The 19,273-nt window shown below is 41.2% G+C and overlaps 2 protein-coding genes across 4 annotated transcripts in view; one reads left to right on the forward strand and one right to left on the reverse strand.

Annotated features, from left to right (window-relative positions):
* Nucleotides 1-1,893: 1,893 nt before the first annotated feature.
* LOC102294949 (zinc finger protein Gfi-1b) lies at nt 1,894-7,821 on the forward strand. Of its 2 annotated transcripts, XM_005926714.3 has the most exons (6): nt 1,894-2,126; nt 2,929-3,205; nt 3,452-3,621; nt 4,995-5,138; nt 5,236-5,401; nt 5,502-7,821. In XM_005926714.3, the coding sequence occupies exons 2-6, from the start codon at nt 2,947-2,949 to the stop codon at nt 5,696-5,698; spliced, it is 936 nt and encodes a 311-aa protein (XP_005926776.1). In that variant the 5' UTR covers nt 1,894-2,126; nt 2,929-2,946; the 3' UTR covers nt 5,699-7,821. The 2 variants fall into 2 exon arrangements, with proteins under 2 accessions (XP_005926776.1, XP_042076202.1); XM_042220268.1 differs by lacking the exon at nt 1,894-2,126 and having other exon boundaries at nt 2,139-3,205.
* A 61-nt stretch (nt 7,822-7,882) lies between these two features.
* Nucleotides 7,883-19,273, reverse strand: part of engl (endoglin, like) — an 18,101-nt gene continuing 6,710 nt past the window's right edge. Inside the window, exons 7-17 of one of the 2 annotated variants that reach the window (XM_005926715.3) lie at nt 18,838-18,982; nt 18,404-18,596; nt 17,634-17,803; nt 17,376-17,531; nt 14,569-14,649; nt 14,224-14,475; nt 13,574-14,068; nt 11,990-12,131; nt 11,816-11,917; nt 10,407-10,514; nt 7,883-9,555 (exon numbers count right to left, since the gene is read on the reverse strand). In XM_005926715.3, coding sequence (XP_005926777.1) covers nt 10,408-10,514; nt 11,816-11,917; nt 11,990-12,131; nt 13,574-14,068; nt 14,224-14,475; nt 14,569-14,649; nt 17,376-17,531; nt 17,634-17,803; nt 18,404-18,596; nt 18,838-18,982 — 1,843 coding nt within the window. In that variant the 3' untranslated portion in view covers nt 7,883-9,555; nt 10,407. The remainder of the gene's footprint in view (nt 9,556-10,406; nt 10,515-11,815; nt 11,918-11,989; nt 12,132-13,573; nt 14,069-14,223; nt 14,476-14,568; nt 14,650-17,375; nt 17,532-17,633; nt 17,804-18,403; nt 18,597-18,837; nt 18,983-19,273) is intronic. The other variant, XM_042220267.1, reaches the window with a different exon arrangement.

Consider the following 19,273-nt stretch of genomic DNA (forward strand, 5'->3'; position numbering starts at 1 on the left):
TCTAAGTGTTTTTTATGAATAGTAACATCTTGAAGCCTGTAAGTAGTACAATTTAAGAATTTTTCTGCTGTCAGTCAAGGGGTTTGAACATTTTTGGGGCTAAAATTTGGGCAAAGATTCAAGAGATTCCGCTTTTGCTCAGCATTCGCACATGCAAGCTGTAGAATGAGCTGTGAAATTCTGATCTATTTCTGTCTGTGCCTTCAGTTTGATTGGTTAATGTTTTTCTCTCTTCTGTCACTCGAAATAAGCCCGATCTTCCCTGGGAGGGTGTTTTTATCAGACGTGGTATTTTTATTATGATCAAGATAAATGAAGAACTGATTAGTTTATGATACTGATTTCTGTGATATCAGTACAGATAAAGTAGATTATTTTTTTTCCAGTCTTCTTTAAGTGTTTTAGAGAAAAGCAGACATAGATTATGCTGTGCTGGGTACATAAAGGGTAAAGTACTTCCCCTTCAGTTCAAGGAAGGTAGGCTGTGTTTGATGTACAGTGAAAAGCACTAGTTTTTTCCTTTGCCATATATATGCATATTTATTTATTACTTTTCTTGTAGATTGTAGATTTGGTTCTGGGAAACAAAATTAATATAATTTGGGATCATTTTTACACCGAAAATGTCACATGTTTGTAAAGTGTGTTCAAATGTTGGGGTATTTGTAAACTATAAGAACTTGTACATTTCCATGCTGGAGTTTAGTTTGGCCTGTTCAGGCGTTTGGCAAACTGAGACAAGTAACAAAGAAAAACACAAAAAACAGGGGCAGCAGATGCAATTTATATGATAAAAACAAGTCATTTTAGCCAGTTGCTAGGTGAATGCTAGGCAACGAGATCGTGTCATAATATATCCTGCATAATTCAGCTTTTGTGGATATGAAACTAAAACAGTAGGAGTGTCTAAATGGTAAAAAATGGATCAGATGATTGCCAAGCAACATGATGACATAGCTGATGTAGATGAGAACCCTCAGGAGTCTAAAGACGTACAAGGAGGAATCGTCTCATGAAGAAGCACCGAAACACATAGATAGAGATTTGGTGCATGATAACAATGTGAAAACCCTTTTTTCACTTGTACTTCGACTAACCTTTGCAATGCTTTAAAAATAAACTGCCTCTAGTACCTCTTTCAAACTTGTTACTTTGGTTATTTTAGTTAATTCTGGTAACTGTATAGAGGGGCGGGGGTGCGTCTTGTCTTTGGAAGAAGAAGAAGGAAGTTGAATAAGCGACACAGTGACTCAGCTATTTTGCCTTTATTTTATTTACAACATAATTTATTAATTATTTACATGATTAATTCCTTCTAAACATTTACAAAGTGTAGCTTACTTAAAAAAATGTATGATTACACATAAAGTGTACGATTATACCATGTAATGGAAGGTTTTTTAAGGCTGAAAATGTTAGCTGTATGGGTTCAGGTATAATTTAGGGAAGAATAAAAAATAAAAATATAAACTAAAACTGTGTGGGATAGGGGGACACCACATAAAACACTCCCACACGCTCATACACACGACAGGTAGGTATACTGTGTAACTGCTACCTCAGTGTCTCAGAAGTAAAGGTTCAGATGTTCACATGAGAACAATGAGATATTCAAACTTTCCAGAGAATGCTTGGTGTATTTACAAGTACGCCCACATATATAGTCATTAAATCCAGCAGTGACACAAGCAAATTTCTCCCACATTAAATAAGGTTTCATCGTGACTTTGGCATCATCACAACTTAACTGATAGCCCCAAGACACCAGCTGATCAACCCTTTCTTTTATAATTTTACATTTTTATTTATTTATTTATTTTTGTTTAGGTTTGTATTTTATTGGGGTAAAAAAAAAAACACAACAAAAACAAAAAACTCCTATAAAACTGGCTGTTAAAAAGATGCTTACAGTGAAAATGACTCATTTTTTACTAATAGATGCGAACGGGTCAGGGCATTTTGCCACCTCGTGCCTCCAGTCAAACAATGTTCAGCAGCCTTTCAAAATCAAATCAAATCTCTTTGTGTCATGTCATCAGTCGATGGGTGTGAGAAAGTGAAAAGAGGACGTTGTCAGCTACAAGGACACAAGAAACACTCTCAACATCCAGCTGCGCAATACAGAGGTAAGAAGAGCAATTTATCTGGTATCCACTTGTTACTGTGTCATAGTTAATCTCAGCTATATTTTTACACATTTCTATTTGCACCTAAAACATGACAAATGTAATCATCTGGTGCACTGTGACATTTGTGCAGGATATTATTTCAGTACATAGCGAGGTTAAAATATTGTTACCTACTGTCACTCAGGCTAAAGCTAGCGGAAGATTTAGAGGCAACATTTTTTAGCAAGTTTAAATAAACTAGTTTTACATCCATGCTGTTGCCTCGCCTAGTTGTCTTTTCTGTTTTCATTTTCAGGATCTTCTCTTCCTTGTTAAATAAATGAAATTTTATAATGCTAAATTTCAGAGCTACAAATATTCGCCCCTTATGTGGTGACTAAAACAAAAAAGGTCGGTCACAATATGAATCAGTTGTTTTGTGCACGCACTTGTTTCATTTTGAAAATGTGCGAGTCAACATGCGAGGTCAAAATCCTTAATGGCGCCGCTGCTGTTATTGTTCTTAAAAAAAGAGAGAGAACATCTAAATATATTGTTTGCACTTCAAATAAAAGTATAAAAAGTAGCAGAAGTGTCAGTTTAGAAGATGTATGACACCACAACAGGGTTATCCTCACTGAGGGCTTTGTGCAGGTGGCAGGTTGTATTTCTTAAGGAAACCTCAAGCTTTGGCATTGTAACTGAACACGTACAGGTGCACGACATCTAAGTGCACGAGGCTCTAAAAGTGACATGAAAGAGTTGGCTTATCAGACTCCTGCAGCTTTCTGATACATGATTTTTTTTTGCCTCCCATCAGTTCAGTCGACACTCTGCCATGCCAAGATCGTTCCTCGTCAAGAGTAAAAGGACTCACCTCCTCAGCCCGTCTAAGGATGCCTTTAGACAGCAGTGCCTATCCCAGAGAGATGCTGAGGTGCCAGTGGCTGGAAGGGACGGCAGACGTCCTGAAGATGCTGCACAGCCTTCGTCCCCCATCTATGGGGTCAAAGATTTTGCGGCCGAAGCCTACTTGCCGTGGAGTCGGGTGGCGGTCCGATCTCACAGTGACCCCACGCAGGACCGTTGGCCTTCAGGTATGAATATTTCTAGCATTGTTTGTGTATGTCTGTGTATACCTGAGCTTGAAATACTACCACAGTAAATACGCAATGTGTGTCAATGTGGCTTGTTATTTAAAACAATACCAAACGGATTCCGGTTACACCAAAGTTCTTTGTTTTTCTTGTACTCAAAGCCACAAAAAGAAATGCAAAAATGGTTCAGAATGATTCACACATCAATGAACTAATGACATTTGTATTCTCATTCTTAAAAAAAAGCCCCCTTGGAGAAAATAAACGCTCCTCTGCTGGTCTCGCCGTGGTTGGCAGACAGACACCAAGCATCTGAGAGAGAGCGAGAGCTGGAGAGACTGGTCTTCATGTTAGTCAACCACACATCGCACACTGACCTCAAATCCCCCGTCAGTGATTGCCCGCTGTGCGAGAAGGTAGGAGGCCTGTGGGTTGTGAGAATTATTAGTCTTTGCTGTTGATGTTCTTATCAGTGTCACAGAGAAAAAGAAATCACAAGTGGAGAGAATACTCTGAACCGCTTCATCTGTCTGTGCGTTCTCATGTGGAGGAATTTGAAATGAGTCCTGATCTCTCTAAAACTTTATTGATAAGAAGGTTTTGTTTGCATTTAGAATGCACGCGTTCATATACGATCATAAGCTGTATGCTAAGTTGGAAGCTCATATCCAGAAAAATCTCTCTGCTTTTTGAATCAGCATCGGTGACAGTCTAAAAAACGTTTATGCTGTTTAAATTGAACGTCATTTGTAATCAGCTGTCCTGTTTCCTAACTGGAGCTGATGTTGGATTTTTGAGCTCACACTGATTTCAATAGTCTATAAAAAGACATAAAAGATTAAAAAACAAAACAAAACAGGATTTTGTTGTTGACCCTGTTTGTGTGAGCTGGAAATATTTGCTAGTGCCCTCCTGGACAGAATGATACGGAATATTTGAGGATCTTTATAATAATTTCTAAATATGACAAATGTATTTTTGGCACATCATATTATTGAACAGATGACACATTTGCTTATAACAGCGGTATGTGTTCACAAGTTTTAACTATTTATTGTGATTTCTAGCAGCATCGCCAATACAAAAGGTTTATTATAATAGATAATTAATGCAAAGCTGGCTGACGCCTAAGCCGCGTGTTCTCCAAATATTAAGAAAAGACCTTTTATTACCTTTATTCAAATGTTTTGCTGAAGATGAAATTCAATTTAAACAATCGAGGTGCTTTAACAGGCGCCGTCTGGAAACAAACGAAGAGTGAGTGCAGTGTTTGCAGAGCATGCTTAGAAAGCTGAAAGTAACAGTTCATGCAATATTGCATCAACCTACATGCGCCAGTCAGATGCAGCCTGCAAGGAATATTGCCATTTACTTTGGTTACTCACAAAAACAATTGCACTTTTAAATGATTGTGCACACTGTTTGAGCACCACTGGAGAATTGGCACAGCTGTAGCTCATCATGTTTTGTGAATGCTTTGACATTTTGGGAAATGAGATAGATGAGATAAGTTATAACCCAACGACTGGAGACGAGAAGGAAGCAGCCAGCCCAGCTCTGCCCTCGGTGCCAAAATCTGCTTACAAGTGCCTCTCGTTGTTTTATTATGGATCGAACAAATGAAATGCAACAGTACACTAACATTAGACACTGATTACTTGTTGCAATCGTATTTCCAAGGCAATGGCGTTTTGATACAAAGCAATTTTCCATACTGATGAGCTGTTTAAATTCCCCTTATTTAAATAGCTTCTCACTAGTATTCTTCTTCATTGTCTGCCTCCCACAGTCCCTTTCAGAAGTCTTAATACCAGGAGGTGGTCTACAGGTTTGTAATGTTTTCTCTTCTCCACTGGCAACATCCCCCACGGCCACAGACATCTCCCACATGCCCTTTGGCTTCAGAACAATCAGCAGCTATGGTAGAGCTAAGGTACAGTAGCCTGATAATACTCAGACTCATAATAAGCTGAACCAAGCTAATCAACATGGTTCTTAATAGCTGTGTGTTTGTGTGTATAAATGTGCAGGAGCGTAGCTTTGGCTGCAAGGTGTGCGGAAAGGTGTTCAAGCGTTCGTCCACCTTGTCAACCCACCTCCTCATCCACTCAGACACTCGACCCTACCCCTGCCAGTACTGTGGCAAAAGGTTCCACCAGAAGTCAGACATGAAGAAACACACCTTCATACACACAGGTGGGTGAACGCAACAGTTTGATTTAAACCTTGCTCTTAAATGCTCCAGCTCTGAAAAAAAAATGTTCTCCTGCCCCCTTTTTTTCCCTCATCTGCTCAGGTGAGAAACCGCATGTGTGTAAGGTGTGCGGTAAAGGATTCAGCCAAAGCTCCAACCTCATCACCCACAGCCGAAAGCACAGCAGCTATCGGCCGTTCAGCTGCCCCCGTTGTCAGCTCAGCTTCCAGCGCAGGGTTGATCTACAGCGCCACCAAGAGACGCAGTGTGGTTACGGGGACATGTACACTCAAACCTGAGCCCATGAAGCAAAGAAAGTAAAAGTGGGCAGGGTGACATCTGTTGTAAATGTAAAAGTCTGAAAAATATGCTTTTAGTAATAACATGCTTAGAAGGGAATAAAGGCAGACTGGTTTGCTTGAAGAACTCTACAGGGACATCTTTGATTAAAACTCCCAAAAGTCATTCACAAATGATGATAAGGTTATTTTCTAAAGATTTTTTGCAAAGCAAACGTGTTCCGAAGGTAATGAGATGTTATCTCCATTGCAATATACGTGCGCCTGTGCGTGATTGTCCCATTACTGACTGAAGAGCATGCTTAATGTCCTGCTGCTGGGTCATGACACAGATGACTCACAGTGATCACTCACAGGATTCCCCTTGACTACTGCATGCACATGAAGTCTAGTTTGAATTTGCTTTATAAAAATAAAATAAAAACACTTTGTTACCATTTCAACAGCACATTTGGTAAAAGTGTTTAAAGTTGCAATATTGTTACATTAAAGTGGTCAGTCGCTTAAAAAAGAACAAAAGACATCCTTCCTGTTTTGGTATATCAGAGTTGTGTGCCTTATCTTTAAGCTAATTGAAGTAATTGGTGTCTTGCAGTTTAAAGCAGCAGTAATGGCTAATTGAGAAGAAAAACCAACAAAAATCACACAGGAACTGTTTTCTTTCTACACCAACCAGCCATCTATCTTAGCAGGTAGCTTCAAGACAGGCCGTGCTTATGTGAGCACATGTGTATTAAAGTGTACTGAAGATCTACCCAGAGTTCAAGTTTAAGAATGATCACATCCCACCCAAATGTCAGCAGGTTCAGCAGTTTAGTTACAAATATGAGACACATATTTATAACACAGGCTGCTGGGCTGAATTGCAAATGTGCGTTTTCATATCAAAATGTCAATGTTTCTATGCAGCTGCTTTCCTGTGATGTCGTGCTTTAAACTATGACCATAAGACATGAAAGGAGGCTTCCATCATTAAAACCATTTTCTTTATCACATGAAACGAGAGCTGCTGAGTCTTTAAGCTCGGAGTCTGTCCCTACACAGCTCCTGTCCATGTCAGTCTTCCGTTAATCACGTATTATTTTTTTAAATGTATCAAATCGGACAATAATAAATATCAAAGTAGACTGAGAGCTTAAGTCCCCTGTAATTAAATGTAATTTCAGGGTATTTTATTTAAAACTACAATCTAATTATATTTAGCTACAAAAGCTTAAAGGCAGTGACACTGGTATAAGGCGGTAAAAAGTTTATTATACTGTAAGTAAATTTAAGTAATTTTAAGCAGATGTAAATATTGTGAATGAATTCTGGATAGCGAGCAATTTCATGGTAATTTTGGGAAAAATAAGCAATATTTTCCAATCTTAAAATATGCTGTCCTTTTCAAGGCTTGGGCCATATTATGGAGTTATTATGTTCTTTACATCTTTATTTCATATTCATTATGTTGATGTGGATGATGGATTAATTATTATTAATTATTAATTATTCAACTGTCCTTTTATTTTACCACTATAAATGTGACAAGGACTGATCTGCCTTTCCAACTTACCAAAAATACAGTTGAAATTTGCAGGCTTGTATGATCCTGTAACGATAAAACCAAGAGCCAAGTCTAACTTTTTTCACTATGACTGTTTAAACATAACTTTGAAAATGAGTGTTTGCTTTCCTGTAAAACACTGGAAAATTAGGCAAAGTTAAACCGCCCCCTAATTCAGCCCGTGTCCCAAAAAGGAAAGCGTACAATGGAAGATACTTTTCAAGAAAATGATCAAGATATTACACAGTGCTTAAAACTACTTCGATGTCATTTCTGTCGCCTTCGCTGTAAAGTTCCAAGAATTTGGTCCACTTTAAATGAGTTACAGTATCATTATTGCTTTGTTTCCAGTAAAAACCTGACTTGTTACCCCCTTATTCTAGTGTCCCTACCTTTAAGAATCAGTAGGTTAATAGACTGAATTATTATAATTTCAAATAAAATACATCAAGATTCCATTTAATGAAAGGGAAAATCCACCCTTAATTTACTGACTGTATTATAAAGTGTTACCAATTAGACTTTTTCCAATAAGTGCAATACTGTTAAGTTACTGCGTTCCATTTTTCCCTGCTGCTTGATAGTGTCATCCTCTGCGTGTGGAGATGGTGTTGGAGAGAGGACAGGACGGATGGGACTTAACAGTGAGATGTTTATTTAGGATGGGTGAAAAACCAAACAAGAATACAAAACAAAAGGCAAAAGGAGACTCAGACTAACTAAACTGGGCAAAGGTAAACACTAGGAACACAGAACATGGAACCTGAAACATGGAGGGAGGTGAACTGACGTCCCGGCGAGGGACAAAGAGGAACTGACACAGTGAGGGTGATTAGGGAAAGCGGCGGCACGTGGGAACACAGGAGGGACAAATTAGGAATAACAAGACAGAGGAAACCAAACTGAACACAAACATGAGATGAGGGACTGCCAAAACAGGAAGTAGCACGCCCACCAAGGGGATAAAAAACATGGAAACACACGACAGACTGGGGGAGACAAAGGATGAAACACAGGGAGAAGAACGTGGAGAGCACAGAGTCAGGCCGTGAGAGACAGGGCGAGAGACATGACAGACGGGAGGGGACACCAAGCAACAAACCACAGACACCAGATCATGGGAGCGGGAACATAAACCCATAACCCTAAAGTAACCCTAAAGACCTCGAATAATATAGCAGGGAAATGACCAAACTCTACCATTTCTAGTCACAAGAACTAAACAAGAAAACCAACTTAATAAAATCAAAAAATACATTTAACAAGATTCAAAAGGTCCAAAACACAGAACACAACAAATCGATCATTTCTTGAACTGAAACATCAAAAATGGAGAAAAAAGTCTGGTCTTTTTTGCATGGTAACTGCCACAGTCTGAACCCCTGAGCAAGGCACAGAGATACATTTCACACCCAGATGCTATCTACATCTCTTTGATGACTGCAGGATGTAAACATCAATGGCTCCGTCTCCGGTTGAGCTGCGAAACAGCCCAGCAGCACTTCTCAGTTTTCAAAGACAAAATTAAGGTTACTGCACCTTTCAAAATAAATCAGCACGATTGTGTGAAAGTTGTTACTTTTGTTACTTCAAACCCAAAGATAACAATCAGCCACGGCATGTTTCCCTTAAGCTTTACTAAGCATGTTTTGTCTATGACTTTGACATTATGGTTATGCTGTTGAGATGGTTACATTTTTTTGAGACACGAGAGAGAAAGATTGAGACAGATTTTAGCTTTAATACGTTTTATGTTTCCCACATACACAAAAGATTTCGCACACAGATAAACGCAGTTTTAACATCCAGCTGATTCACAACATAAATAGTGAAAACAAGTGTAAAAAGCTGACTGTTCAGACAGGCACACTGTGACCTCATCTTTGACCTCGCGTTCGCTCTGTACGGGCAAAAAAAATAACGTGGTTTCAGAGTGACTCGCTCGACCATGTTTAGGTTCTGTCAGATTCATATATGTGCCTCCACATGTGATGATTCGCTGCTGCTTTTGAAATGACTCTGCATCGAATGGTTGACAACACCACACAAGACAAAGAAGCTCCTTTTCACTTTGAGTCAAAACTCTTGACTCTTCGCTGCGATGAATAAGCGGCGCTGTATTCACTTTAGCATATACAGTATCAGTCTCTTACATTTCGGATGCACGGCAACGAGCCGTACTCGTGAGGAGAAATGCCCACACATGCACGCACACACACACACACAAAGAGAGAGACAAGGCAGCTGCACACACAGAAGTTGTTGAAACCTCTGTCCCAGTTCTCCGTTCTCAGATTTGCAGGAGGAAATCCTGAGAAAGAGATAAAAGAATAACACTGTTCAGACCTATCGGGCATATCAAAGTTGAAATCTGCAGGTGCTCGACATAATGCTGATATATTTTCTGGAAACGACGGCGCTTCTAACCACAACAGTTTATTTTAAATGCACAGCTTTGACATTAGGTCTTTGCAGCCCAGCTGGAGTAAGACGTACAGTTCAACGGCACGGCGGTAGATCAACACTTCTTTAAGTGAAACATAGTTAGAGTTTATAAGCTACCAAATGCCACTGCTTTCACTTGGTGGTTCAGTCACCACCCCAAAATAACAAGTGGTCTTATTAAAGTGGTGAAGTACATCCATGAAATTGTATTTTTGCACTAACAAGCTCATTCCCAAAAAGGTATCAGACAAATACTTGGGATTTCTCAGTATGGTGTGCAGTGTGTCCTCAAAAAAATTGAGGCAACTGGACAAGTCGAACGCAGCCACAGCCATCTGTAAAACACGGCGGAGGATCTGTCGTGGTTGGAGGTGCATTTAAGCCAGATGTGTGGAGGATATTGTCAAAATTGATGGAATTATGGAATTTTCCTTAAATACAGCATCTCCATGCATGCAAGCGTTTCATTAAATTGCTGCACAATAACAGAAATTAAGGCTGACCCAAATCCTCAGCACAGCAATGTAGGTTAACTGTTGATTCTAGATTGGCTGTAAATATGGATCAGTGTCTCTCTGTGTTAACCCTCCCATGATCTGGCAACCTGTTCAGTGAAATCAGAATATGTTCACAAAATGTAACAGTAATAAAATGTGTGCTTGACACAGTGTAACACATTTAATTCCCCTTTGAGTTACCTTCACCATCAGCTCTTACCTCACACTGAGCTCGAGGACTGATCAGACACTGAAGGCGGGTTCCAGATGTTGTGTTCTCCACGAGTCTGGTCTGTTAGATGATCTCTATAAGATGCTGGCCGCTCCGCTGTGGAATAATACAGAAAATATGCAGATAATAAGGTGTATCCTCTTTTCCATCTTTGAAATGAATTTGGGTTTACTGCTAAAACTGCTCTCTGTTCAAAGCACACGATGCAAATTTAAGTTATGATAATTTGGAAGAGTTTCTAGCAGCGTGAATACATCCACAGATTGATATGCTTTAATTTCTGTGCCTTCAAACTGAAAATGTGAAATACGTGAGGTACACAAATGAACAATGCACGCACATTAAATATGTTTTAGATTCTGATCATCAGGAAATACAATGATAATTCTGTTACTGCTGATATCTGATATAAATAAGTGAAAATAACTAAAGATATGATTTCCTGTGCTGCTGTTTCTTTCATAGACTTTCATAGAATAGTCTGGGATCAGTTGGTGTATAAACCTGTATTTAAATGAAACTTGATAAGATGACGTAGGGATCTCTGATTTTTGCGGATGATGTGGTTCTGTTGGCTTCATCGGGTGATGGCCTCCAGCTCGCACTGGAACGGTTTGCAGCCGAGTGTGAAGCAGCGGGAATGAGGATCAGCACCTCCAAATCTGAGGCCATGGTTCTCAGCCAGAAAAGGGTGGAGTGCCCACTCCGGGTCGGGGATGAGTTCCTGCCCCAAGTGGAGGAGTTCAAGTATCTCGGGGTCTTGTTCGCGAGTGATGGGAGAAGGGAGCCGGAGATCGACAGACGGATTGGGGCTGCAGCTGCAGTGATGCGGACGCTGCACCGGTCCGTCGTGGTGAAGAGAGAGCTGAGTGTAAAAGCGAAGCTCTCAATTTACCGGTCGATCTACGTCCCTACCCTCACCTATGGCCACGAGCTGTGGGTAGTGACCGAAAGAACGAGATCGTGGCAGAAATGAGCTTCCTCCGAAGGGTGGCTGGCCTCTCCCTTAGAGATAGGGTGAGAAGTTCGGCCATCCGGGAGGGGCTCAGAGTAGAGCAGCTGGTGCTCCACATCGAAAGGAGCCAGCTGAGGTGGTTCGGGCATCTGACAAGGATGCCCCCTGGGCGCCTCCTGGGTGAGGTGTTCCAGGTATGTCCCACCGGAAGGAGGCCCCGGGGCAGACCCAGGACACGCTGGAGAGATTATATCTCTCGGCTGGCCTGGGAACGCCTTGGTATTCCCCCGGATAAGCTGGAGGAGGTGGCTGGGGAGAGGGAGGTCTGGGCCTTAGGCTGCTGCCCCCGCGACCCGGTCTCGGATAAAGCGGATGAAGATGGATGGATGGATGGATTGATAAGATGACAACATACAGAGAACGCACAAGCTGCCTTTGTTACCTGTATAATTATAGATGAACCACAACCCCCCCATCAGACCGACACCCATTACAAAGGCTGCAAAGACGAGTCCCATCACTGGTCCAGTCTCCACCACCCGGTCTAGAGTCAGAGGGTGATATATTTTAAAGACAAAGACAGTAACATCACCAAAATACAGTAAATGATACTCACTGCTGTGCTCCGGCTCTGGTCTGGCCAGCGGAGTGACGCTGAGTCTCTTGATTCTTTGGCCAGTAGGGTTCCTCATTTTAGGTGACAGTGAACTAATCGGGTGGGTGACCACCATGGGTCTGGAGAGGTTTCTGATCTCACACTGAAGTGGGAATACAGGAAAAGGTTTATGCTTTAGTTATACTGGCTTCACCTTCCAGTGCCATGATATCAGAGGAAAACGTAAGTGTTAAAAAGCATAAATCATAATAAAGTAATTTTAAAAAGAAACTAAACCATTTCAGTTCTAAGGTTTTATATATCAGGGCATATTAAACATACTCTGGTCCTTGGCAGGTATAAAATTAGGTAAATATAACCTCAGTAGTACAAAACAAGTCATGAACCTGTGTCATTATTTATTCAACAAAAATTAGAAAATTAAATGTTGAAGCTGTGTGAGTATATCCCATAATTCATTAGCTTCTGGAATCACCTTTTGAAGTCAATTCAATTATTTTTATATAGTGTCATATCAAAACAGATGCCTCAAGGCAGTCTGGTATAATAATAATATGTTTTTTGTATTCTTACAAAGTTACTTCAGTTAATTGAGGTTTGCAGGCATTGATTTATGCACAGCTCTCTTAAGGCCCCATCACAGCATTTCAGCCAGGGTGAGGTCTGGATTTTGAGCGGGCAGTTGCAAAACCTTGATTTTTTTTTTACTTCTTCAGCCACTCTGTAGTAGATTTGCAGCTGTGCTTGCAATCATTGTCTTGTTGCATGACCCAGTCTGGGTGAAGCTTTAGCTGTTGAACAGATGGCCTACTGTAGAACAATTTGGGATACAGAGGAGTTCATGGTTGACTCAGTAACTACAGAATGCTGGAAAACAAACCCAAATCATGAGGCATTTGGTATTCACCAAACACGGTGTTGTGCATTATAGCCAAACATCTCCACTTTGCACCTGTCCTTCCAGAGGACAATTTTCCAGAAAATTTGTTCAGATACAAATTTCCAAATCCAAGTAATTCTGCCATGTTTGTGTTCCAAACAGCTCACACGTATTCAGTCTTTTTCTAACTGTACTGCCGTGAACTGTAATATTTAACATGCTAACTGAGTCCTGCAGAGTCCGAGATGTAGATCCTGGGACTTTTGCAGTTTATCTAACTTTAGGACCTGATAAGGACCAGATTAATTCCCCTGATATAAAAAACGATGTCCTGGTGTTTACCATGACTCTACTACAGAACTATTATATAAGGTTGCACATTCAAACGTGTTTTTAGCAAATATTTGGCTCTTTATTGTTTTAAATAAAGCTGACCTACTTTCTTACACAGCTTGGTGTGAAGGCTAACACGGTTCACTTTACCTACATTTTTTAAAATCTAAGACTAGGTATGCTAACTGGCTCCTGGCTTTAGGTTTCTCAGTGAGCTTTCAAACACATAATGGTTATCAATCTTCTCATCAAACGCTCCACAAGGAGCCTAACAGGCACTTTATACAAATGACCAAGCTACAGTTTCCCTGCTCCATCTTAGTGCTTTTGACAAGATGATTTATTTGCTATTTCTTCTGGGTTTTTTTTACCTGATGCCCGGGTGATCTAGATAGAAGCAGAGGCATGCGTGGCCTGCCCTGACAGTCATTCTTTATAGTTTCCTTCATGGGTTCCCCTCTAGTTGTGTCAGAGACACAGAGGCGCAGGCTGCAGTGGAGGAACTGCATTGAGTCGTTATAAACTGGTTGTAGAATGAAGCTGAATCTTAAGGGCTGTATCTCCTTCTCCTCTCTCACACTCATGGTCCTCTTGTCTCTCCCTCCTCCACTTTCTGCTTTTTCACCTGTTTGATCAATTCTGCCATTTCCCAGGCCCTCTGTCTCTTCCGTTTCCTCTACTGCTCCAACGTTATCTTCAGTCTCCTCTTGCTCATGTTTTGACTTCGCACTGAAGGTCAGTGAGGGGTCAGAGGAACAGCCGTTACTTATCACAGTCCAGAAAGGCGATTTTTTGGGGTCTGAGAAAGAAGAGACTACACATGACTTCACTTCCACGACATCTGCGAGGGGTGCTTTAGCTGAAATCTGCAGCAGAAAAAATGATGCAGAATATATCATAGTTATAATTAAGTAGCTTTCATGTTCATTAGATGTATTTAAAAAAGTACGCTGTGAAGAAGTTAGTGCGACAGTTTACACCACAATATCAAATCGAAGCAGAGAAAACACATGAAAAAGACCTGGACATAGACACGCTGGTCAGCGGTGATGACACACGGACCAATCCGCCTCTGCTCGTAGCTGTCTGTGACAAAAAGCTCCAAAAGAAGAACAGGCCCAGATCTGTGTCTGGGTGTTGGGAAGTGGCTTAGGTCTGGGGTGGGCCACAAGCCCTCTGGCACCCAGGGGACCAGTTCTGTCTGCACAGTGTTTACATTCTCATTAGCAGCAGCGCTGCTCGGAGGGCCAGGGACAGCAGAAAAACAGCTGAACTGAAAGAAAACAGCGCAAGGTTATGTATGAAAAATCTTGCATGAAAACTGTAAAATATAAGATGAATGTAAACAGACACACAGACGTCTCACACGTATGCCAAGTGGACCTTTGGACTTCTCAGTCTCATTGAGTGAAAGGATGGTCTGAGGTTTGTCCCTCCATAGTAACAGCTGGTCAAAAAGGACAAACAGAGAAATCAAACTCAGAGTCACTCTCAGCCTCCTTCTCCTGGGGCATATCTTTCCACTATGAAAATGAGTCTTTCAGGTGGTGTTTTCCACACAAAAATGATAAAATATACAAATAGTATCAATACCATCATAATGTATAAATTACATTCATCCTGTGGTGTGTAAGTTTAGTTTTATGCCCTCTGCTATTTTCTGTTTCTGTTCTAAATTTTTACTCTGATGAGGCACTAATGATTGGTCAGTATAGAAACCTGCTACGTCTTTCAAAGAGAGTTGTAACAAAAGTTGTTGAATAATTTGCAGATTAAAGTGACTATAACTAAGGACAGATCTACTGAATTTTCAAACATAGTTGCGCTAAAGAGTACATTGAAAATGTTGGGGGTGCAGGTACCCCAGACCCCTCTCTTCAGCTACACCCCTGCTTCAGTGATCTTGGGCCAACCCATTTGAGAAAACCTGACATCAAGATTTTCATGTTTACAACCTTTAGTCTTCTTTAAGGCCCATTTATTTTTCTGTGACTTTCATCAACGTAGCAAGAAGGTTATATGTGTCACGATCAAGAACGTAAAGTAGATGGAGGAAGCTGAGGGATGTTCTCCCACAGACTTCTACACAACCAAACTTTTCTGAAAACCAGAAGAACTGCCCCCTGCTGTCCATTAAAATTAATACAGGTTTAAGGTACATCCCTCTAATATTTGCAGTCTATGTTCTAAACGTTCTCATCTTTTCTGTCTAGCAAGGTTCTTAGAACAAATGCAAGGAAGAGGAATCCTGGAGAAGATTGTTCACACTCAGCTGATAGACTATCTAAATGATTTTCAAATTCCAGAAGCTCTTCAGTTCGGCTTTAAGCTGTTTCACAGCACAGAGACAGCTCTCATAAAGGTTAAACATGTCTTTCTTGTTTTGTTGGATATGACTGCTGATTTGACACAGTGCAACATGACCTGCTGATCTCTCGACTACAGCATTGTGTAGAAATTTCCGGCACTTTTGTGGATAAAATCATATCTCTCTAACAGGAGCTTTTGCGTTAAGTTGAGTTCGGCTTCATCCTCTGTGGCCCCTCTGCCATGGGGTGTAGCGCAGGGATCTATTCTTGGGCCACTAATGTTTTCATGTTTTCCTGCCACTCGGTGCGATCTTCCGAAAACAAAAAATTGAATTTCATCTATATGCTGACGATTGCCAGCTTTATCTACCTTTTCAATCACTCTGATAGCTCCTCGGTTAGACTCCTGTTTGATTGTCTTAGCGATCTTAAGTCATAGATGGCTCTAAAAATTTTTTTTAAATTTTAATAAACCTAAAATGGAAGGAATTACATTGGGTTCCTCTGGTACCCCAGATGTTGACATTGCTGCTCTGACTCCTCACCTGAAGAGCTCGGTTACTAATCTTGGGGTAAAAATCGACTCTGCACTTAGTTTTGATGGCCACGTAAATGAGGTGGTGAAATCTTCATCCTATCCCCTCAGACTTCTGTCAAAGGTTAAGCCTTGTTTTTCCAGGCCTGACTTGGAAACTGTCATCTATGGTTTATAACCTCACGCTTGGATTACTGCAACTACCTTTTAATAGAGGTTGGCCAGGGCCCTCTGTCACTCCTGCAACTGGTGCAGAATGCTGTGGCATGGTTTTTAACTGGTAAAAGAACATTTGAGCACATTAATTTGCTTCTGGTCTCCTTAAACTGGCTTCCAATTGAATTTAGGATCTATTTTAAAATCTTTTTACTGGTTTTAATTTGTTTTTACTCATTTTTAATTAATTTTTATTAGCTGGCCTTTGACTTAGTGGGTAACTGACACGCTATTTTATTGTTATTTATTTTTTGTATTTATTATTCTTATTGTATTTTTTATATTTCTGCTGTACAGCAGGGCCATGTGTTGTTTTTAAAGTATGGTATGCTAAGGAAGAGACACAAGGACAGATGAGCTGAAGCTCGCTCACCTGCTTCATCAGCTTTTCAGCCTCCCTGCCCGAATTCAAATTGTCCCAGATTGCCTCTTCACCTGCATTAACCCGCAGTCTGCCTGACTATCTCCAGCCAAGTCAGCCTCACCAGCTCCAGCGTCATCATTACCTCTACAGTAATAAATGTGGTTCAGCTTGTGGGTTCAGCATTTGGACATAATTTGAATTCACTGCTTCAGCACAGTGGCCTTAAGCCTGTGTTGTTTTTCTGTTTTTCAATCATGTTTCCATCCAGCCTCCCGCCTCTGAGGGGACATTTACTCTCACTTAATTTGCCTCTGCGCAAACACCCATTTTAGGCTTGACCTCAGCAATGTTCTGGTCACAATGACCTGGGTCGCAAGTCTTACCAGGACAACTTCCACTTAACACAAATTCAAGTGGCTGTTATGCACCACATGCCTTTTTTTCCTGTACCATGAGTAAAGGACATTTGTTTTTGTTTTGAACGCAGACGCTTTCCTAACTGTGTTCTGAACGTTTTCCTGTTTGTCCTGTTTCCTCCCTTCAGATTTATTTATTTCTTTATTTTCTGACAGCTTGTTTTGAATTACATCCACAGCGATGCAGATTTTTTTCAAAGACAAGATCTGTATCATTCTTTACCTCGTGTGACAGAAGATATAGAGAGGAAAGTTAGGGTTCAAGTAACAAACAAAGACAGAAAATTCTCCAAAGTTTCAATGTTTTGTTGTTGTTGAAATGTCTTATCTCACCATGTTTTTGTACTGCACCCCTCTAGGCTCTCCCAGGAGCAGGCCTTCTGTCCCACAGGAAATGACTGGGAACACTAAAAGGAAATGGCTCCCATTGGACTCAGCCTGGCAAGTCAGGTCACGCAGAGTCACGGCAGCCACCGGGACAGACAAGTTCTGAAAGAGAGCACTGATGTGAGGCACTACAGAATATCACAGTGTGAACAGCTGCTTTAGGTTTGTCGCTGCTTCTAATTTAGATTTTAAAAAAGTTAAGACCTGCAGAATGCTTCTGTCCACCGTCACGCTGAGGCGTCCGCCCTCACAGTTCACTGTGAAACCCTCCCGGCCTTCTCCTGCTCTGCTGCCACCATTCAGCCACTGCCTCAACCTGCGCTCCTCTGCCTCAGGAGGCCTTGCAACCAGTGGATTCGTCACTGCAAACTTACCTGTGATACAGAGAGGAGATCAAGAGATACAACCATTCACTCAAACATCAAAATCCTTCATTCAGCTGTAAATACTATATGGAATAAATACTATGAGCAAATACTATGGAATAATTTAAACGAAAAAAGACCAAACAAATGATATATACTTTCTTTTGAGTGAAAAAACGAAATTCAAATGTTCAGTTTATACAGCCCATTCTCACTCCTGAGGTGTAACATCCTGACGATTTGTCACGTCCTGCGGCGTTCCTGAGGAACGCGAAAGTTGACCTTCTGCGTTCTTATGCTACGAGCCGGGTTATGGGTGAAATCCAGTAGAATTACGGTCCCGCGGTACTACACGTTCCAGCCATCCCTAACCTTAACCAGCACTTTAATGGTGTTAAATAGTGTTTGCCAAAGCGATTTAAGCAAAATGAACGAACATGTGTAGATTGATTCCAAAAGGTTCTCATGTTTCCTCATTTTTTCCGATCTTGTCATTAAGGGATGTGTTGGGTGCCCGGAAGCGTAACATGTTGACGATTTGTCACGTAGCGTAAAATATTACGCTTTGGAAGTGAGAACGTGTTGGTTCAGACACAGAAGAGTCCCGACCTGCTTCTCCCTCAGCCAGCCGGATCACAAAGTGATTGGCCAGGTCGGCCTCAGTGTATGAGGTCACCGTGGTGAAGCCACTCTCACGGGCCCAAAGGAGAAGGTCCGAGATGCTAGACAGGTCAGGGTCGAGTGTGCTGGCCACTGTTAGGCCAGGCTCAGGTGGGTAGGGTGGAGACACGCTGTTGGAGGACTGTGTAGACAGCAAGATGAAGCATAATACAAGTAAAGATCAAGTAGAGTCAAGGACACTGTGGCACAGAGCAATACAATAAAGTATTTTAGACTATGGCCAGTAATGCTAGGACCAGTTCTTTTTGGATTTGGTCACAATGAGAATGATTTGTGGCCTTAGATTCCTGTTAGCTGTGTGTTAAAAAAAACAAAACAAATTCCACCACGATGGTGATGTAAATGACAGCTGATGCCCTTACATGAACAGAGATGCGACCCTGGACGCCATGAGCAGTAATGGCCCAGTTGACGGGCACAGAGCTGCTGAGAATCAACACAATCTTGTGCGCTCTTGAGTCGGCCACTGGAGGCACAAGCGATACAGTCACCTCTACCTGCATGGAGCTGAAGAAGAGTGGACAGAGAAAACAATGTTTAACCCAAACGGCATCATCTGGGGCCAAATAATTGAAGCAGTACAGAAAAAAAAACCCTGCAGTTCCTTGAATCACCACAGGGGGCGACTCTAGAGTTGCTCTATGTCAAATTATCCAACTTTAAACTAGTTTCAGTACCCTTCATAATTACTCTATGATGGGTGAATACATTTTAAACTGAGCTTTTTATATTGAATTAAGGCTGAAGCTTTATATTATTAGGGGCGTTTCAGGGGGGTTAGGGGGGTTATGACAACCC

This window comes from Haplochromis burtoni, unplaced genomic scaffold, assembly GCF_018398535.1.
Source record: "Haplochromis burtoni strain Fernald_Lab_line unplaced genomic scaffold, NCSU_Asbu1 Contig_45, whole genome shotgun sequence".
In the NCBI taxonomy this organism is placed as follows: domain Eukaryota; kingdom Metazoa; phylum Chordata; class Actinopteri; order Cichliformes; family Cichlidae; genus Haplochromis; species Haplochromis burtoni.